The sequence below is a fragment of the Astyanax mexicanus genome, chromosome 24 (assembly GCF_023375975.1).
Source record: "Astyanax mexicanus isolate ESR-SI-001 chromosome 24, AstMex3_surface, whole genome shotgun sequence".
Taxonomy (NCBI): domain Eukaryota; kingdom Metazoa; phylum Chordata; class Actinopteri; order Characiformes; family Acestrorhamphidae; genus Astyanax; species Astyanax mexicanus.
Genome location: NC_064431.1, coordinates 16,579,041 through 16,599,523, shown reverse-complemented (window position 1 = coordinate 16,599,523; position 20,483 = coordinate 16,579,041). Strand labels below are relative to the sequence as shown.

The window sequence follows — 20,483 nt, the reverse complement described above, 5'->3', positions numbered from 1 at the left end:
ACAGAAGAGACTAAGAGAATAATTAAATGAGAGATCAGACTGAGAAAAAGATGGAGAGAAAATAAGAAAGCAGACTGAGAGGAGAGAGAGCAGTGAACAAACAATGGACAGAAAAATAAGAGATTAAAAGAAGGATTGAGCAAGAGACAGAGAACACATTAATAGCAGTACATGAATGAGCAAGAGGGAGAAAGATAATGAATTGAGAGAAGTTTTGAACACAGGAGAGAAAGATCAGAAAAAGAGAAGGATTGAGCGAACGAGAGCAGAGCAGACTAATAGAGGGATTGAGCGAGAGAGGGGAGGAGAGAGCAGTGAAGACATTGTACAGAGCGATTCTGAGTAAAAGGGTTTATTTTAGTTTATTTTGAATCATAAATTAACAGAAGCGTCCGGAACACACAGCGCTGTATGGCTTCATCTGAGTCGTGGAAATGCTATTTACACATAGCACCTTCAGATACTATTTACACACACACACACACACACACACACACACACATACACGTACACACACGTACACACATACAAAACCTTCAATCAGCAGAATTAATGAAGAATTAAAGACATAAAAAAACAAAAACAGTAAATAACAACAATAAACAGTAATAATAATAACAGCAGTGACACGAACAGCAAACAAAATCAATCAAGAAATAAATAATAATAAAAAAAACAATTAATCCGGGCTACAAACTACAAACTACAGAAATAACGAGCGAACTATCAGCTACACCATGCGGGAGGAGGAGTCCGGAGTATAGACCTCGGATCGAGGAAACCCGTCTTGTTATCATAATGAAGATTTTATATTAAGTGCAGTTGAGTCATATAAACCACCTCAGATTTACTGAACATACACCTCTCTATCCACTCAGTCAGATTCAAGTCATTTCCAGATGTTTTTATTTGGGTTAAAGAGACGTATCCTTCATCTTCTTCTTCTTTATCCTCCATTTATTTTCCTTTATTCATTTCCCTCCACTGAAATTTGTGTGGGTTTATGAATTAAAATCAGTCAAAAATCATCATAATTAATTTGTACGCCATCAGGAATATCGTGTGCGCGGCAGAACAGAAGGCAGGAGGAGCCCACAGCTCTCCTAAAATAACCCTGCGGTTCATCTGCTGAAGTTGGCTGAAGACTATGATGGATAATCGACATCCTATTTTAAGAAAGTTCTGTGAACAGAGGAATCCAAAACAGAACTTAACTTTATTTAGTTTTAATAAAAAAAGTGTTACTATGGTTGGAAAAAAACAAACACTACATTCCCATTCCATCTGTTAAACATGGGGGCGGAAGGAGTGTCACGGCTTGGGGCTGCATTGCAAGTTTAGGTCCAGGATGTTCTGCCTTTATTGATGGGGCTGTGTATTCTGGATTTGCAAATTCTACAAGAGCAAAAGGTCAGGATGTGAGTCTGTGAACTGAAGCTTTGTCTCTACACTGTTAAAAGAATACATTCCTTGAGGAACTTCTTAAGGTACTTTCAGGAACCTTCAGAAAACATTTTTCTTCTTAGTTTCAAACCCATTAAAGTTCCTAAATTAACTTAACTATATACCTTAAACAGTGTAAGCAGATCAGGCAGCATGACAATGACCCCAAACACACAAGTATATCTCCACAGAAACGGTTAAAAAGAGGTTTTGGACAAGTTCAGGACGGTTTCTGGGAATGTAAGGAAATAAAAGTGAAAGAAAACGAAGGATTTTGTCTCTTTAATACAAGCCAAACCTCTAGAAAAGACCTAAAATAATCTAGACTGCAGCATGATATTATGATTTATGAAGACAGCACCTTTAGCAGCTGATAAACAGCGAGCACCTGCTGGACTGGAGCCAGGTGGTGGATTATCTGCTGCTCCTCAGGGTCGCTAAGAGTCCGATTCTGATAAATAAAGGAGTTTTTATAATTCACAAGACAAAACACAACATTATGAGAGTTACAGAGAATACCGAAATCAATACAGGTGATGGAAGCTGTGTGTGGATCAATACTCAGCCTTGCCGAGGTGTAAAAAAAAAAAAACTTCAATTTCCAAAACTGTACACCTGAAACCCAGAAGCCCCCAAGAGACAGACCCTGTTTATTTAACTACAGTACACCAATCTCACAGAGGAACTCCAACACAATTCTCAAACTTCACATCTGACCTTCATTCAAAACGGATCCATCTCGAACTACCACTCTTTAGTTAATTTTAAACCCCCAATCTGAATGGGCTCATCTCAAACAAACCCACTGAAACACTGAACACTTATGGACAGAATTTTGAGAAATCTGTGGACTTGCCCTCTACAATTTCTAGTGAATTTCTAGTGAATCAGAATGAAGGACAGAACCATCTTTATGTAACCGTAAAACTGCCAAAAAGAACCAGAACACTGGAACAAAACAGGGAGACATCACACATCTGCTCTGCTTCCTCACAGGCTAACGGAAAACTAACTAAAAAAATTCAGAAATCACAAACTTGCAACTGTTTACTGACGACTGTAAAAAAAATGGGGTTTTTTAAGACGAGCAACACAGTATTGCTCAGCATGGCTCTGGGGGGCGGAGTTACGGTCAGTATAAACAAACACTCACACCCTATGAAACCCACAGCGTATCAAAAAAAAAAAAAAACTGAAACACTCGCCCGTCCATCATAAAACAAATCGGAGCGGCAGTGATTCGGACAGCGGACCAATCAGCATTCAGACTGAAGTTTGGTTGCGTTTGTAGTTTGTTAAACCGTAGTGTTTGGTATGATGTGGATCACAGAAGCTCATTGGGTTCGTATCAATCACAGTGAAGGTAAAGAATAAAGTGTAAAGAGTGGTACCGACCAACAGAACCCAGATCAGAACTACTCAGAGACTCCGCCCACTATTTCACAGAGCCCCTCCCACTCTTACTTTATATTCCCTACAGATCAGATACTGATCATCCAGGTCATCCAACCTGGTCTAGGGATAAGGATTAAGGATTATGAAGGATCAAGGCTTTTATTAGGACCAAAGTAAGGATTAAGTTAAAGGTTGACATTACATTTAAAGTTAGCACCAGGTTTAATTTTTGGGTTAAGATTAAAGGCAGAGTTTGAGGTTGGGTTCAAGTTAGAATGGGTTAAGATCAGTGCTTAAGGTTTAGAGTTAGATTAGGATTAAGTTAGGGGTTTAGGTTTAGGGTTGGGTTCAGAGTTTGGTGTTGGACTTGGGTTTAAGTTTGTTTGAGTTAAAGAAATTAATTAATCTTCATTTTATTGGTATTTACTACAAGCACCAGTAGCAGGTTTATGGTTAGGCTTAGAATCAGTTTAAGGGTTTGGGGAAATTAAGTTCATTTACTTAATATTTTAATAGATAGTGAAGAATCTTCAGAACGTCTACAGTGCCCCATTCAAATAATGTGTTACCTAGTTTTGTGGTGAGTTTTATAAATCCAGACTACCGTATTTTTCGCACTATAAAGCGCATTTAAAATCCTTTAATTTTCCCAAAAATTGTCAGTGTGCCTTTTAATCTAGTGCGTCTTATGTATGAATTTTACCAGTCAGGTTGTAAGGAGTAGTAAAGCCACTCTGCTGAAGTTTCAGTGTATTTCTCCATCATTAGCATTAGCCGTTACTACTATTTCCTCGTTCAGAGGTGAGTATTACATACCTGTCAAGTTTTAGATTTAAAAATAAGGGATATTTTCCTCTGTCCGCTTAAAGCCGTCCCACCAGCCCAACGAAGGTTCAGTATCTCTTTTAAAACAGGTTTACAAAAAATCTAAAATAACCACATGTGAACCACTTACACACTACAATTAGATTATCAGAATCTGAACATGTTGTGGACATTCCTACATATGTCATTCTTTTAATACAGCCAAATTAAATACCCTTTTCTATATATTTTTTTTAATTTAAGATTTCATGTCTTTTTTGTAATAAATGCACTCTTTTATATGATATATTTTTTATTTATTTAATGGATTTAAAATTGAACAAAGAGTGCACAAATTCTGCAAAATGACTGTTGGTGACCTAAAAATGGTATTATGAGCTTTTACTAAAAGGACATGGACCAGATATATTCCATCAGTAAAAATTAGTCCTAAGGGGCCTACACAATAATTTTTAATTAATACTTCTTCCTTTTGATCACTCCACCCCTGATCAGTTCAGTTAATGTCGGTCCTCTCCACATTTCTAGTTAAACTGAGTCACAAGCTGTAATTTTTTTATTTTAAAAGGTTTAATCTGTGTGTTTTATTTCGGAGTATTTTTAAGCAGCTATCAGAAAAATCTCATCACAGTTTCCATGATTAGACTACCGTTACCTTTCTTTTAGAAAAATCGCTGCATGTATGTTTTAACATCAGCAGCTCCAACTAGCTGCCTGAACTCACAGCGAGGAGGGCGGGGCTTCCCCACACTGACCCTCCTTGCAAGCTGATTGGCTGTTTCTCCTGAACTTTCTCCTTGAACCGGCTCCACGATTGGTTAAGAGACACAGAGCGGTCAGTGCCCTGTATCCTCAATAATATATATTTTTTTACTTTAATAAAATACGGGAAATTTACGGGAAAATACTAATACGGGAGGACGGCGGGAAAGAGGAGTAAAATACGGTAGTTTCCCGGCCAAAACGGGAGACTTGACAGGTATGGTATTATCAGCCTGTAGCCTGCTTCTAACCCTGGCTAACACGGCTGGAGTAGCATTAGCATTAGCCGCTACCCGCTATTTCCTCGTTCAGAGGTGAGTATTATCGGCCTCTAGCCTGCTCCTAACCCTGGCTAACAGTTAGCAGCTAATGCTAATGCTCCATTCTATTGCTGGAGAAATGGAATTCCAAGCTTACTGTAAATAAACTAAAGTGCTTTACTCACCTGTTTTCAGGCGAGAAATCTGTGTAGATTTACATCCAGCGCACGTTTGACTTTAAAAGAAAGTATCTTAATGGTTTTTATTCCAGTTTTGTTTACTTAGCTTAGCTTTATTTCACTTAGTTAGCTACTCCAGACCTGCTGAATTAGAAGTTCCTTATAGCCTCTCTTAAATGCACCTTATAATCCAGTGCGCCTTATGTATGAAAATAGACCAGAAAATAGACGTTCATTGATAATGCGCCTTATAATACGGTTCGCCTTATAGTGCGAAAAATACGGGGGGAAAAAATAAGACTTCTAACTGAGTTCCACCAGTATATCAGCCTGTTGTACTGATTTAGTTCATCAGTAATCGTTTTTAAATTTCACATTGATGGGATTCTAACTCACTTATGATCACAAAAGCCAAAACATTAGACAGCACACCAGAACAGTGTTCTATATCAAATTCTATAAATTCTCTATAAAGAGAGCTGATTGGAAAAGACAGAACCCAAAACTGCAAAAAGAACTGCAGGTAGCTCCGCCCCCTATGCTACAATATTGGTGTTATTTAAGGCTGTGAGTTTCTGCTGTTTATCAGACACCAAAGAAGGGATAGATCAGACATGCACTGATAATCAATTACTGAGAAGAAAAAAAATCAATTTATCAAATCCACAAAATTATGATTTCAAGTTTTGAGTTGGTTGATACGCCATTATATCAATTTTGTTTTTCTCTGTGTACTTTACAGTATACTTTACAACAAAGTCATTTGACTATTTTTTTTTAGAACAAAATAATATATTTTAATTCAAATAGCTGTATGCAAAAGTAGCTAAACATCAGCAAATATTATACTAGCAAACATTGCTCAGAAATATGAAAACTCCCCTTTTTCTGGCCTACTTTACTTAAGTTTAAAACTCCATTTTGAACAAATTGTACTTTGTGTATGTTGGCGCTCCTACAAAAAATCAACGATCTGAGAAAAAAAAAACAAAGACATGCTGCTCAACTAGACTGGACAAACAAACGTGATTCCAGTAATAAACAATATGCAAATCTTGTCGGATTTTGAACTAATATAATGTAATTCCGCACTCTCTAGTGCCCTCCAAGAGGATGGAGGTTATTGCAAAAGCAGCTCTTTTCACCAAACATTCCCAAAAAATAACAGCACAAATTGGACGAGTAAGAAGGTGTGATAAAAGGTGCTAATTGTCTGATTTCTCTGTAGCAAAAGTTTCAACACAAGCCTGCTTCTCCCAGACCACACAAACTGGGAATTCCTTTAAGCATATGATGCTCCTGACCAATCAGCACTTCCCAATCACTTATCTGCCCATATAATTATCTTTAAATCGATTGATCAGGGTCCGTTATAAGATGCCACCATGCTCTGAGATGCTACGACTTGAGAGACATCATGCTCTGAAAGACAGCATGCTGTGAGAGATGCCACGTTCAAAGAGACGAGATGTTTAGAGAAACCGTTCAGAATTCTTTTTTCTGAAAGACGAGATATTCTGAGAGTTTGAATGTCACGTTTGTAGAGAAACCTCGCTCAGAAAGATGCGACACTATAAGAGTCGAATTGTTAAGAGACAAGTCGTTTGGATAGACGAGACATTCCGAGAGACGCCACATTCTGAGAAACTAGGCGTTCAAACAGAATGCCATGTTCTGAGAAACTACATGCTCTGAGAGACACCACTCTCTGAGAGAAAAGACGTTCTAAGGGTCTAATTGTTCAGAGAGACAATATGTTCTAACAGATGGCACACTCAAAAGAGACAAGATGTTTCGAGAGATGCCACACCTCGAGAGGCTCGATGCCCTGAGTTATGTCACGCTCTGATGCCACACTTGTAGAGACACCAAGCTCAGAAAGACGCGACACTATAAGAGTCGAATTATTCAGAGACAAGTCGTTTGGAGGGATAGCACATTTGGATAGATGAGACATTCTGAAAGACGCCACGAGATGAGATGAGACGTTCAGAGAGAATAGCATGTTCTGTGAGAAGCCATATTCTGAGAAACTAGGCGCTCAAAGAGAATGTCATGTTCTGAGACGATACTTTCAGAGAGATGCCATGTTCTGAGAAAGGACATGCTCTGAAAGGCACCACTCAGTTCTAAGGGTCTAATTGTCCAGAGAGACAATAGGTTCTGAGAGATGGCACACTCAAAAGAGACAAGATGTGTCGAGAGATGCCGATGGCCTGAGTTATGTCACGCTCTGAGACATAACACTCCAGGAGATGCCACACTTGTAGAGACACCACGCTCAGAGAGACGCGACAATACAAGAGTCAAATTGTTCAGAGATAAGTCGTTTATAGAGACAGCACGTTTGGATAGATAAGACATTCCGAGAGACATATTCTGAGATGAGACGTTCACAGAAAACTGCATGTTCTGCGAGACGCTATATTCTGAGACACGAGGCGTTCAGAGACACCACATTCTGAGATGAGACGTTCAGAGAGACATCATGTTCTGAGAAATGCCATGCTCTGAGAGGCACCACTCTCTGAGAGAAGAGATGTTGTAAGGGTCTAATTGTTCAGAGAGACAATACGTTCTGAAAGATGGCACACTCAAAAGAGACAAGATGTTGCGAGAGATGCCACGCTTCGAGAGGCTCGATGCCCTGAGAGATGTCACACTCTGAGACATAACACTTCAGGAGATGCCACACTTCAAAAAACGCCACGATTTGAGAGTTGCCACCTTCCATCAGTGGTTGGTGATGCAATTGATTATGCCACTACCTGCCAGTGAGCTATCACATCATGTTGGAGACTGAGGTTCAATTCCTGGTCTGGGTGACTGGGTACTGCACTACACCAACAAGAGTCTCTAGGCAAGACTCCTTAACACTACAGTGACCAACCTTTATCATTTTTGAGTAACTTTGTAAGTCACTATGGATAAGAACATCAGCAAAATCCTGTAAACATAAATGAGAGATGCCACACTTCAAGAGATGCTCGGAGACGAGATGAGAGGATTCCCAGCAGGTGTGATAAGACCATGCAATTTCTGTGTGTGTGTTTTCAAAGGTCTTTTTAAACAGTGAGAATTGTGTGTCCATGTGTGTGTGTGTGTGTTTAATGTATATTTGTTGCTTTTGATAGTCACTGTCCGTCAGTCATCCTGAGGAGATCCGTTCAGCAGGAAGTTCAGGTTGGATAAGACCAGAAGGGACACGTGAGGGGTTCGTTTTTCAGGGAATAGGGTCTGAAGGTAAATCACGGACAATGTCTGTCAGATCTGTTAAACCTTAAACTTCCTGCGGGGAAGCTGGGTCCAGGCAGCAAGTCCCATCCCAGAGTTCTGTTCCGGACCTCTCTGGAATCATGGGATGTGCTTTAAGCAATGCTTGAGACTCCATGATCACTGATATCAGAACCTCGGGTCATCTCCTGTTTTTTGGACACTGAATTGTAATGAACTATAGGGTAAACAAACGTTCATCATCCATAAGACGCCAGTTGGTCAGATTCTGGTCTGACGTTCTCTTCAGCCCTGGCTGCCGCAGGACGACAGACTGTCGTACAGAGAGTCGCTGAGGGACTCTGGTGTTTCCAAAGCTTGAGGACGACTGGGAGACAGGATGTCATCAGGACGCTCCTTCACCAGTTCCAGGCCGCCTTCCTTGGGCATCTCTGGAGCTCCGTGGGTCCGACTCTTGCGCTGTCGGCTCATGCCCATCTGCGGCGGCAGGGGAAGGCTTCTGGGGTCGGCTTCATGAGGAGCCTGAGGGACACCTTTGTTCAGACTCTAAAGAACAGAGGACACAAAACATAAGAGAGAAGATGTTAAAGGACACTTTAAGGTTCTAGTGCTGTAAAGAAACATCAAGAACAGAACTGCCAACTCTGGAAGTTGAAGAGATATTGAAGGAGGAGTAAATTAAGAAAATAATTGTCTAAAACATTGTAAAAGAGAGAGAGTATGATGAACCTTTCAAAAGTTTAAAGCAGTCAATGCTTCTTGTTATTCCCACCTTCAACGGTTTAAAAAGCGGAAACGTGCCACCAGCTGTGAGTGATTGTGTGTGCATGACCACACGAAAAATCTTTGTTGACGACCTATTTTTCATGATGAAAACGAGACGAAAACGAAATAAAAATTAATTTTTGAAAACGAAATTTACTACACTTTTCATCAAATAATAAAACTAAACGAAAATGTCAAAGACTGACGAATGGGGGAAATTATTTGTAAAAAATGATATTATTGAGCAGTGATCAGAACACAGCCGCTCCACACAGCATCCTTATGACCGGTGTTGTGCTGAATTCAGCACCCCCGCCAGGAAAAGCACCCCCTCAGAGGAGAGGCTGCCGGTGACATTAATATTTTTCTTTATTTTTTACGAGTCAATATAGCTTAGAACAGTATCTTGCGTATTTTCAATTTCTAAGTAAAGTTAAAATCAAGAAGACGTTGTGTGCGGTGCTTTTCCTGGCGGGGGTGCTGAATTCGGCACAACACCGGTTCTCTCCCCCTCTGAACCCCTAACTCTGAACACCACACAGCTGATCTTCTCCCAATTACTGAATATACATCATTTATAGGAAAAATTCAGCTGCGCTACCATGAAAAACTTAACTCTAAATATGTGACCTGTGTCTCGTCTCCAAGATATTTAGAAAGTTGAGGTTGTTCAGATTTCTGAAGGCAGGTGACACAGGTAACACACGTAATGCAGCCCCGTTAGCTAGTTAGCTAGCTAGTTAGTTAGTTATCTAGTTAGTTTAGCTAGTTTGATACGTCTCTGGTTTAGTGTTAGCGATTTGTTTAATGTGTAAAAGGGATCTGTGTAATCCATCATCATTAGCTTAAGTGTTCCTGTTACATTAGACACAAACATCCCTCTTCCTGGAGCTGCGAGACACAATTCCTACAGTTTTTACTGCATTTTACATTCTATTACACTAACAGGTAATGCACGTTAGCCATGTTAATCCGTTTAAGATCTGTGTAGCTGCATATGAAAGAGCTATACACTGCTGTTACTGGGCTGGATGAGTTTTAAATACACTTAAGTAATGTAAGCCTAGTCTATTGAAAACTGTACTGCAGCAGGATGGTCTCATTTTAGATACTCAGATACTGTATTTGTCCAACCAGCTTTACAGCTCACTTGCTTTAAAACTTTTTAATTTAAGCATTATTTAAATGCAACAAAAGTTAAAGGCTATTACTTTAATACACATTAGCAGAAAATAAATCTAAAAAAAAAAAACAACAACATAAATATAAAATAGAAAAACAATAAAAATATGTAATACATACTTCATTAGTCAGTAAGCTAGTAGGGGTGAGATTAAAACAAGACGATATTTCTCGTCAGGCTTAAACCTGTCTCGCAGGAAAAAAAAGAGTTAAGTGTGGACTTTTTAAGAGGGATCTGGCAACCCAGTAGCAATAGCGATAGAGTGTGGTGGCTGAGCAGTGAGAGCAGCTCTCAGCAGAAGAGGAAAATTCGGGCATTTGTATAGAAGATGCTTCTGCTACTTTTAAGTTGTATGTCTGGCTGCATTTTGGCTCCAGTGGAAACAATAAACAGTAACAGAGTGACCAACAAGACACAAACCATATATAAATACTGTAAGTAAATCCTACACGTGACTGTTTCATAGGCAGTTGTACTAATCCCTTAGCTCTGTATTACTGTATTTAAAAAAAAAATCTGTCTCTGTTTACACTTCAAGCATAGTCTTAATATGACTGGTTATGGTTATGCATGATTAAATTACAAGAGATTTAGGAGAAAAAAAAACACAAACCCCAGGCTTAATATGACTGGTTGTGGTTTGCACTTATTGTTTGCACTATATAAGACCTAGAATTTATTTATTTATTTATTTATTTATTTCTATTTCTTATAGAATCAATGTGTAAGAGAAACCAGTCTGTTAAGTTTGCGTTATATCAATTTGTTAAATAAAACTCTAGTTTTCAATACATTTTTTCATTTTTGACGTTTTCTTTCAAATTTTATGTTTAAATCTCGTCTCGTCTTGTGAACCTACTATCGTGTCTCGTCTTGTGATATTAGTGTCTCGTCACACCCCTAAAGACTAGACTAAAATTTTTTGTTTTGTTTTCGTCTACTAAAACTAGACTAAAATTAATAACAACCAAAAGATTAAAATGTGTCTAAACTGTTATAAATTTTAGTCAAAAGACTAAGACTTAAACTAATTTAAAATCACCTGTCAAAATGAACGCTGCTCAACAGTTAGCCTGTTATATGCTATGTTATATCGCTAAATAAAACTGCTAATGCGTCACCGGGCTCTGTCAATTTTGCCACAGGAATAAAAAATGAATGTGTTAAAATTTCCAGATTAACTGCATGTGTAAACACGCTACTGATGACATTATATACACATATTTATATATATATATATATATATATATATTTGTGTATGTTCGTGTTTAGCTGGATTGGTGTCTGATTCTGGGCGGTGTGTATTTTGTGTGGAGAGAGTATTCAGGGTCAGAACTAGGGGCGTTAAAAGCGCTGGTAGCGTTTCGGCGCTGCTGGGAAAGGTGGAAGAATTTTTCACCTTGTTTTATGCAACAGAGTCCATTTGCCAGGTACCGTCCAGCACTAAACACTGTCCATCAGCTTTACCTGCTCTCATCCTGACAGTTGCCACAGCAACCGCTGACCAGCTGAGGAAGCGGTGCAGGTTAATCTTCGGTATTTTGGCTGGGGTGCCCGAGGCGCCGCGCAGTACGCCCCTCTCAGATCTGCTCATCCGGCTCCAGAGAAGTGAAACGGAGGGATTGTGTAATTAATCTCGGAGCGGCAGGAAAAAAAGGAGCCGCCAACGTTTCCCGCTCTGCGTTCCACCGAGCCGCTGACCCTCGGTGTGTGCGTGTGTGTGTGTGTGTGTGTAAAAGTGTGCGCACATATAAGCCTCCTCACTAAAGCCTTTCAGCGCCGGGTGTCGGAGGGGTCAGTGCTTTTATAGAGCCTCACAATGAGCGCATTTAGTAAACACCCTGCTGAGGACGGACTGACACGTTCTTTATCGGGAAAATAATTAATAAATGCGTGGCGTTGGCGGCTGGCGATGCTGTCGGCGTTCGACAGGAGCTTTCTTATGACTCACTCAGTTTAGAGAGAAAGCGTTTATTCCGCTGATGGAGAGCCAGTTCTGACATGAGTGAAGTCGAAGTCACTGAAGTAGTTTCATACAGTTATCATAAAAAAAAAATGACTATAGACTTGAGACTGCCATGGAGTGGCAACAGTTGTTGTCAAGAGTTACACGTCTAGAAGGACTGGTACAATGCCAGATCACTTTTAATCTTTATGACAGGGAGGCACCTTTTATACAGCCCAACAACACAAAAAGATCCAGTATCAACACTCAATATTCAAGCTGCATGAGATGGATTACTGCAGGACCCCATTAGGAACCTCTACAACTCCACGCCGAGACGTCTGGCATGTTACAGCTCAATAAATATTATCCAAATCAATCTAAATGTTTACTGTATTTAGGGGTGAGCGATTTGGCCCTAAAATATTATTACGATATTTTATGGTATTTTCGCGATATCGATACTTTTGGCAATATGACAAAACACTGAATTAAAAATATAGATTTCAAGAGTACACTACTGCAACAAAATGAAAATTACATTTTATCATTGCATACCTAACTGAGATATTAAAAAAAAATGTAATCAGATTTGTAACAGAAGTCAATAATCCACAATGTCATGATACTAATAATAATGCACTCCAAATATCTCCATACATCCAGGATTAAAGTAAAATAAATGACACTGCACACATATAATCTGTCTCTAGTAGATACATAATAGGAAATGAGAACAGTGTGATTTTTGTTTCTTTTGCTAAAAACAGTAAAAAAAAAAAAAAAAAAAAAAAGTAGTACCCTGATGTGATAATTAGGGGTGGGTGATATGGCACAATATTTCAGGGTATAATACCGCTCCCGATATTAAAAAAATACGATATGATATGGCACAAACCTAACTGTATTTTACAAACTATGAGACACACCGTATTATATGGTGCACTATCAATGAACTTCTTTTTTTACACATAAGGTGCACCAGATTATAATGCACATTTTAAGGGACAATAGAACAGAATACAATAGAATAGAATAGTTTTATTGTCGCTGAAAAAAACAATGTTAAGAACAATGTTAAAACAGTGAAATGCAGTTTAGCGACTTGCTCTTTCTAAGGCAGCGATTAAAAACAAATAATTTAAAAATATATTAGCACCATATCAGTAAAAATAATTCAGAACAGTATATTAATACTGAATACACTGCAAAAAAAATAAATCTTAGCAAGTGAAATTATATAGTTTCAAAGCAATAAATCTTATTTCTTGCTCTGATGAGAATGTTTAGTCTTACTAAGCATTGTAAATGTGAGATTTACATATTTTAGAAATAATTATCTTATTCAGTCTTACTTAGAATTTTCACCTTATTTTAAGTCATTTGAACTCAAAATAAACACAAAGTCACCAGTCAAGTTTTTTGATACTTGTGTAGAAATTTAAGCAAAATATTTTTGCTTGATTTGAGTCTTACTTCACTCATTTTGAGGCTTTGTCATTGCTTATTTTAAAAATACTTTTTTTTTTTATTTTGCTTACCCCATTGGCAGATTGTCTTGCTTAATTTAAGCATTTATGTCTCAATTTGAATACATTTTATCTAGTTTTTGCCAATGGATTTTTTGCAGTGTAAAATGTAAAATATAAAATATGCCATAGTAAGGAAAAGGGTTGCCATGTTTCCCTTCAAATGGGGGAAGCTGAGAGAAGCACCAAAAATAAGCAAAACTGTAATTCTTAAAAAAAAAAAAAAAAATCTTTCAAAAAGTCAAAAGAGCACTGGATGTTAATCTTCACAGATTTCTCTGCTAAAAACTGTTTATTTGGGTGAGTAAAGTGCTTCTGTTTCCTTACAGTAAGCTTAGATTTCCAATATTTTCAACAGCAGTGCTAGCCACAGCACTAGCCACTATTAGCAGCAGTGCTAGCCACGGTTAGCAGCTCTTAGTGATAATAAATGGCACCGATCCTGAGTGCTCCGGGAAGCCAGGGTGCTATAAGCTAGCGGTTCTTCCCATGTAGTTTGTTTTAACATTGTAAATGCGCAGGCTACAGTCCGATATACTCACCTCTGAACGACGAAAGAGCTAGCGCTGCAGTTAGCTGCTAATTCTAATACTGCTCCAGCCTTGGTGCTGGAAAAGAACTTTACTAGACTCCCTTATAATTCTGTATAATTCTCTAATTCAGCGGAGTGGATTTACTGCTCCTAATAGCCTGACTGGTAGAATTCATACATAAAGGTGCATAAGAGAAAATTAAAGGATTATAATTGCGCCTTATTGTCTAAAAAATATTGTAATTATTTATTGTTCCTGGTAACTTTTATCTTCTTTCTGAATAAAAACTGCAATTTTTTTGGCTTTAATTGAATCAGCTGTAGCCACAGGAGTATAAGAGCACATACCTACACTCTAAGTGAATTTAGAAAAGGGTTTTTTTTACTTGTTCCTCTGGTTCTTTAAGCTGTAACATTTCTAAGCCTTGCAGAACCTTTACTACAGAACCTTGCAGAACCCTGTTCAATGTAGGCGAGCGTATCAGAGATGTTATGGGATCTATAAAGAGAGCTCGCTCTGCCGAGACTGAGCCGCCGGCGTATCGCTGGGCGCTTTTCTCTGTGGGGAATGATCAAGGACCCCGATGTCCTTTCACTGTAGGGTTCCGTTAAATAATGTATGCTGAGCGGGGCTTTCAGCGGCTCTCCGCGGTTCTCCGTGCATAAAAGAGAGAGCCTATCTGCTCTGGAGAGTGGAACACACAGAGTCAAGAACTGCTGATTGTACTTTGTGTGAAGTGACCTTCATAGTTTCTGAATAAGGCTGCTATTAGCGCCGTCTTTAGCGCGCCGCTCAGCAAGGTGGATAGAATCACAATGGCTGCGTCGTCGCCGAAAAGGACTTTAAGAACCCGTTAACAATAATGTTCCCTGAAAGTGCTCGATTAATACGAACAACAATTTTGATTGATTTTCGCTCAGCTCAGCCTGAAAAGCTCTCGACCCTGTTGAGCGTATAGCTTAGCACAGCTTAGCAACTGCTAACAGGAAGCCACTTCTATTCAAAGAACAAAGAATATATTAATGAATCAGTATTTTCTGGATTCTGCGTCCGTTTACTTTTTTAGTCGTCTGTTTGACATATGGAGACCCTTGTATTATTTGTATTATTTTAGAGTTAATTCTGCTGCCCCCTGTGGTCAATAAATTACAGATTGAGAGTTTGATCACAGTGGACTTGTAGAAATATCTTCTGCGCTTAAAAATTTGATTACAAACGCCCCCTGCTGATAAACTGCCCCCAAAAGAGTAAAGTCATGTAATATTTACAGCACTCTGACTGTGAACAAACAGATTTTCTGCATTTTATTCCACAACAGTGGAAAATATGAACTGTGGCTACAGATTCAGCAGAAAAAAAATCGTACAAAAACGCTACACTGGGGCTCAGAGTGGCGCTATGTTAACACTTTACTATAAGGGTGAATATGTATTAAACTACAGGGGATTTAAGCTGCTACAGCCTCTAGAAACACTGTACTGATTGATAGTTATACAGGTTTAAGTACATTTTTAATATGGGGTTGCCAGGTTTCTGATTCTGCATGCTCATTAGGGTACATTAAAAAAGCAGTCACGTGGAAATAACGAATTAGTGAGCTATGTTAACTTTGAGTTGTTTTATAAATAACTGCCACATTCAGAAACTATATGATATGATATTTTAAAACTGACAGTAGACAATCTTATATGGCTGTGTATGTTCAAGAACTTTCCAATAGATTACGCATATTTATACAGGGGTTACAATTTAATATGTTACAGTATATTGTTTTACTGACATTATTTAAATCAAATTTTGACGGGATTCGTTTCTCAGGGGGTCCTAGGGTAATTTTTTCTTTTATGGGGGGTCCTGTGTGATTTTATTCACGTTCGGACCGACCATGTATGTGCTTTTCTCAGACGTCCTCTGAGACCTCTGTGGTCGTCTGGTAATTTTAGTCCGAATGCACATCTCTGAGTAGAATCCATATCACAGAGCAGTGAGTGGAAATGGAGGAGCTACTGAACTAGATGTCATGTGACCGAGAAAGCCTAAAAACTCACTGCTTCTGTTTTTTCAATTGCAGTCCGGACGCAAGAGTTTTTTCCAGATGCAATCATTATTTACAGACATCCCCCTGAGAAACTAATGCCGTTCGGATAGGACTATAGCATAAAAAAAAACCCCACACCATCATATGTATAAAATCGGAGTAAAAAAAACGTGGCCTAACCACTTCTGACGCCGATCTTTACATCTAAAACAATAATTAAAATCAATACCGTGTTTTAAAAAAAAAATCAAGTATCAAGTATTACAAAACAAAATAGAGATACAATATAATGTCTATATTTTTTTACACCTCTATCATTTTAGAACTAAATATTGGTTCAAATGTTGAATTCCTGGCAACCCAAGGAGACACACAGACAGACATAGTGCTTGTTGTTTCACTCACCCGTCTTGATGGAGTTCCCTGGCTGGGAGGCTCCATGTTCTCCTGCAGGTACACGTCTGTAGATCCTGCTGACCCTCTCAGGTTAGGAAAAGTCCAGTTTTTGGTTGGTGGCGTCTGCAAATGAGCTCCATACGCATCAATATCTGTAAAAACACAAGAAGGTTTACAGTCAGTTACTGTCACCCAGCCAAGTTCTAACAGACAAAAACTGTACTAATGGAAAAGTATGGATACATATCACAACATAACTCAATTAATATATCAGAAACTGTACTAAAGCAAAAGTATGGGTACTATAGCACAAACTAACTCAATTTAAGGAGCAGAAAATACTGAACTAAAGTGAAAGTATGGATACATATCACAACATAACTCAATTAAAATATCAAAAACTGCATTTTTAAAAAATGTGGGTACTTTACCACAATCCTGCTCAATTTAAGGAGCAGAAAAAACTGTACTAAAGTGAATGTACAGGTACATATCGCAACATAACTCAATTAATATATCAGAAACGATATTAAAGAAAAAATGTGGGTACTGTATCACAATCTAAATTTAAGAAGCAGAAAAAATGAAAAAAAAAAAGTGAAAAGTGAAATTATGGTTACATATCACAACATAACTCAATTGAAAGAGAGACTCAGAGACTTTACTACAGTAAAAGTACGGGCACTATGCCACAATCTAACTCAATTTAAGGAGCAGAAAAATACTGTACTAAAGTGAAAGTATGGATACATATCACAACATAACTCAATTGAAAGATCAGACACTTTACTACAGTAAAAGTACGGGCACTATGCCACAATCTAACTCAATTTAAGGAGCAGAAAAATACTGTACTAAAGTGAAAGTATGGATACATATAACAACATAACTCAATTAAACGATCAGAAACTGTACTATAGTGAAAGTGTGGGTAATATACCACAAACTAACTCAATTTAAGGAGAAGAGAAAAACTGTCCTAAAGAGAAATATGGATACATATCACAACATAACTCAATTGAAAGATCAGACACTTTACTACAGTAAAAGTACGGGCACTATTTCACAATCTAACTCAATTTAAGGAGCAGAAAAATACTGTACTAAAGTGAAAGTATGGATACATATTACAACATAACTCAATTAATTGATCAGAAATTGCACTATAGTAAAAGTGTGGGTACTGTATAACAATCTAACTTAATTAAAGGAGCAGGAAAAAAACTGTACAAAAGTGAAAGTATGGATACATATTACAACATAACTCAATTAAACAATCAGAAATTGCACTATAGTAAAAGTACGAGTACCTTTTTACACAAACTCATTTTAAGGAGCAGAAAAAACTGTACTAAAGTCAAAATATGGATACAGATCACAACATAACTCAATTAATAGATCAGAAGCTGTTTTATAGTGAAAGTATGGGTACTATATCACAACGCAGGTCAATAAAAAACAAAAACTGCACTATAGTGAAAGTATGGTTACTATAATACAATCTAAATCAATTAAAAGAGCAGAAACTATACTAAAGAGAAAATATGGACGCATATCAAAATATAACTCAATTAAATACTGGAAAAAATGTGGAAGTTTGGGTACTATACCACAATCTAACTCAATTTAAGGAGCAGAAAAAAATACTAGTTGAAAGTATGGATGCATATCACAACATAACTCAATTAAAAGACCATCAACTGTACTATAGTAAAAGTGTGGGTACTATACCACAAACTAAATATAAGAAGCAGAAACAAATGTGTAAATTGAAAGTATGCATATATTACAACTTAACTCAGTTAAGGGATCAGAAACTACATTAGTTAAGTTATGTATACTGTATCACCATCTAATGCAATTTCACATCATAACTCAATTAAACAATCAGAAACTAATGCGTGGTAACTGTATCACAATCTAACTCAATAAATAACAGAAACCTTACCATATTAAAATTATGAGTACTACACTACAATCTAAATCAAACTGTACTATAGTAAAAGTGTGTGTACTGAATCACAGTCAAGCTCAATTAAAAAAATGATTTTTATATTTATATACTTGATGTCTAATTTGTTTATTTAGATTTAATTTGAAGTCAATTAAATCAGAATGTTACTTTCTCACTCCCAGGTTTTCTAATACTCTGTATTTGTAAACTGGGCTACACAGGAAATGAGGGCCACCTTCAGGGTGCGTCTGCGTGAACACAGAGGCTGATTGAGTGATTGGACGTGACGGGGTTAAGCGTCAGATGTGTGTGTGTGTGTGTTCTGAAAGGTGTAATCAGAGCTCTGCATGGATTACTGTGTTCGTCTGCAGGAGACAGAAAGCAGGAACACTCGTCGTTTATGAAACGCTCTGATTTCATTGGCAGCGGCATAATGAAGCTCGCGCCGCAGCTTTTAATGATCCTTTGATTACAGTCTTCCAGTAATCAATAGTGTCAAAACACTCTCTGGGTTAATGAATGGGTAGCGGAGTCACACTGAAATACAAGCGCCTGCCATCAATTCATTATTTCATTTGAAAGAAAAATAATAACGTATGAATGAATGACTGGGCGGGAGCCAGCCGACTCAAGTCTCGTCAAAAGGCTACGTTCACATTACCAAGCTGAACAGACTCAAATCTGTGTTTTTGCTCAATGTGGCTCAGATCAGATTTTTTCATGGCTGTGTGAACGCGCCAAATCCGATTTTTTCAAATGAGATTCTGAGTCACTTGAGTCATATGTGGTCCTAAATCGGATATGTATCCGATCCATGGACAATGCGACATGAATGTTGTTTTGCTTTTATGTATTAGCATTAGTGCTACGTGCTTCTCTCTCGTACCCACACATCTCTTGGTGCAGCTGTGCAGCTATAGCTAAAAAAAACAGCAAAAGCAAACCACCTGGCCTTTTTTCTCCTCCTCGACCAGAGCATGTACTTCAGACCAGCTGTTTGGTGTTTCTCCACTCCAGCAAAAGATGCTCCACATATGAGCTGCTAACTTATCCATTTCCCTTATAAAGCTATGAGTCGTCAAATATGACGTTTTTTGTTGTTGGTAGTGAAGAAGGAGACGTTTATACACGTATCAATGTGCGCATGTGAGGCAATGTTTCAGGGACAGATTCGTTCACATTACACACAGATACAGCTCACTTACATTTCACATTTATGAATGTGAACCGTCAAGATAGCCGAATCAGATTTAAGCAAAAGATAACAAAACCACATGCTGCATACACACTGCAGGCAGGCCAATCCAGTACCTTTACCCTCTTCTTCCACATGCTTGCCTTTGTGGTTCTGATTTGTCCCCAGTAGAGAATGTGTGGAGATTTTGAAATGGATCATGAGATATAGACCAGGTTATTCCATCAATGGATTTTTTCTTCCCTGATGACACGGCAATATTCCAAGATGACAGTGCCAGAATTCATGGGGCTGGAATTGTGAAAGAGTGATTTAGGGAGCATGAGATCATCATTTTCACACATGGATTGAGAGAGTTCACCACAGAGTCCAGACCTTAACCTCATTGAGAATCTTTGGGATGTGCTGGATGGAGAAGACTTTGTGCAGTGGTCAGACTCTACCATCATCAATGCTGCTGCAAGATCTTGGTGAAAAATTAATGCAACACTGGACTGAATTAAATCTTGTGACTTTGCAGAAGCTTATTGAAACAATGCCACAGAGAATGTGTGCAGGCAGTGTATGCCTGTAGTACTGAATACATGAATTTATTATATATTTACAATAAAAAAAAGCTTAAAATGAGCAAGCTTTGAGCAAAATTTGATGTTATCTATGTTATTCTATAAATTCACACTTTTACTAGTCCTTCATTTAGTGATAGAAACCCAGATGTTTAAAGTCAATCACTGGCTATTAAATAAAATTTTAAGCCTCCTTATCTGGCACCCAGCCATTCCGTACAGAAACTTTTTTTAATGGGGAAAAAAATAAAAAGGAAATCTCAGATTTCCTGGATATGACT

The 20,483-nt window shown here is 38.1% G+C and overlaps 1 protein-coding gene across 2 annotated transcripts in view; it reads right to left on the bottom strand.

The window, feature by feature from the left end:
• Nucleotides 1-336: 336 nt before the first annotated feature.
• LOC103035539 (nck-associated protein 5-like) overlaps nt 337-20,483 on the bottom strand; it is a 159,332-nt gene continuing 139,185 nt past the window's right edge. For both annotated transcript variants that reach the window (XM_049471741.1, XM_049471742.1), the window contains 2 exons: nt 16,497-16,639; nt 337-8,644 (listed from right to left, as the gene is read on the bottom strand). In XM_049471741.1, the coding sequence (XP_049327698.1) occupies nt 8,384-8,644; nt 16,497-16,639 (404 nt within the window). In that variant the 3' untranslated portion in view covers nt 337-8,383. The remainder of the gene's footprint in view (nt 8,645-16,496; nt 16,640-20,483) is intronic.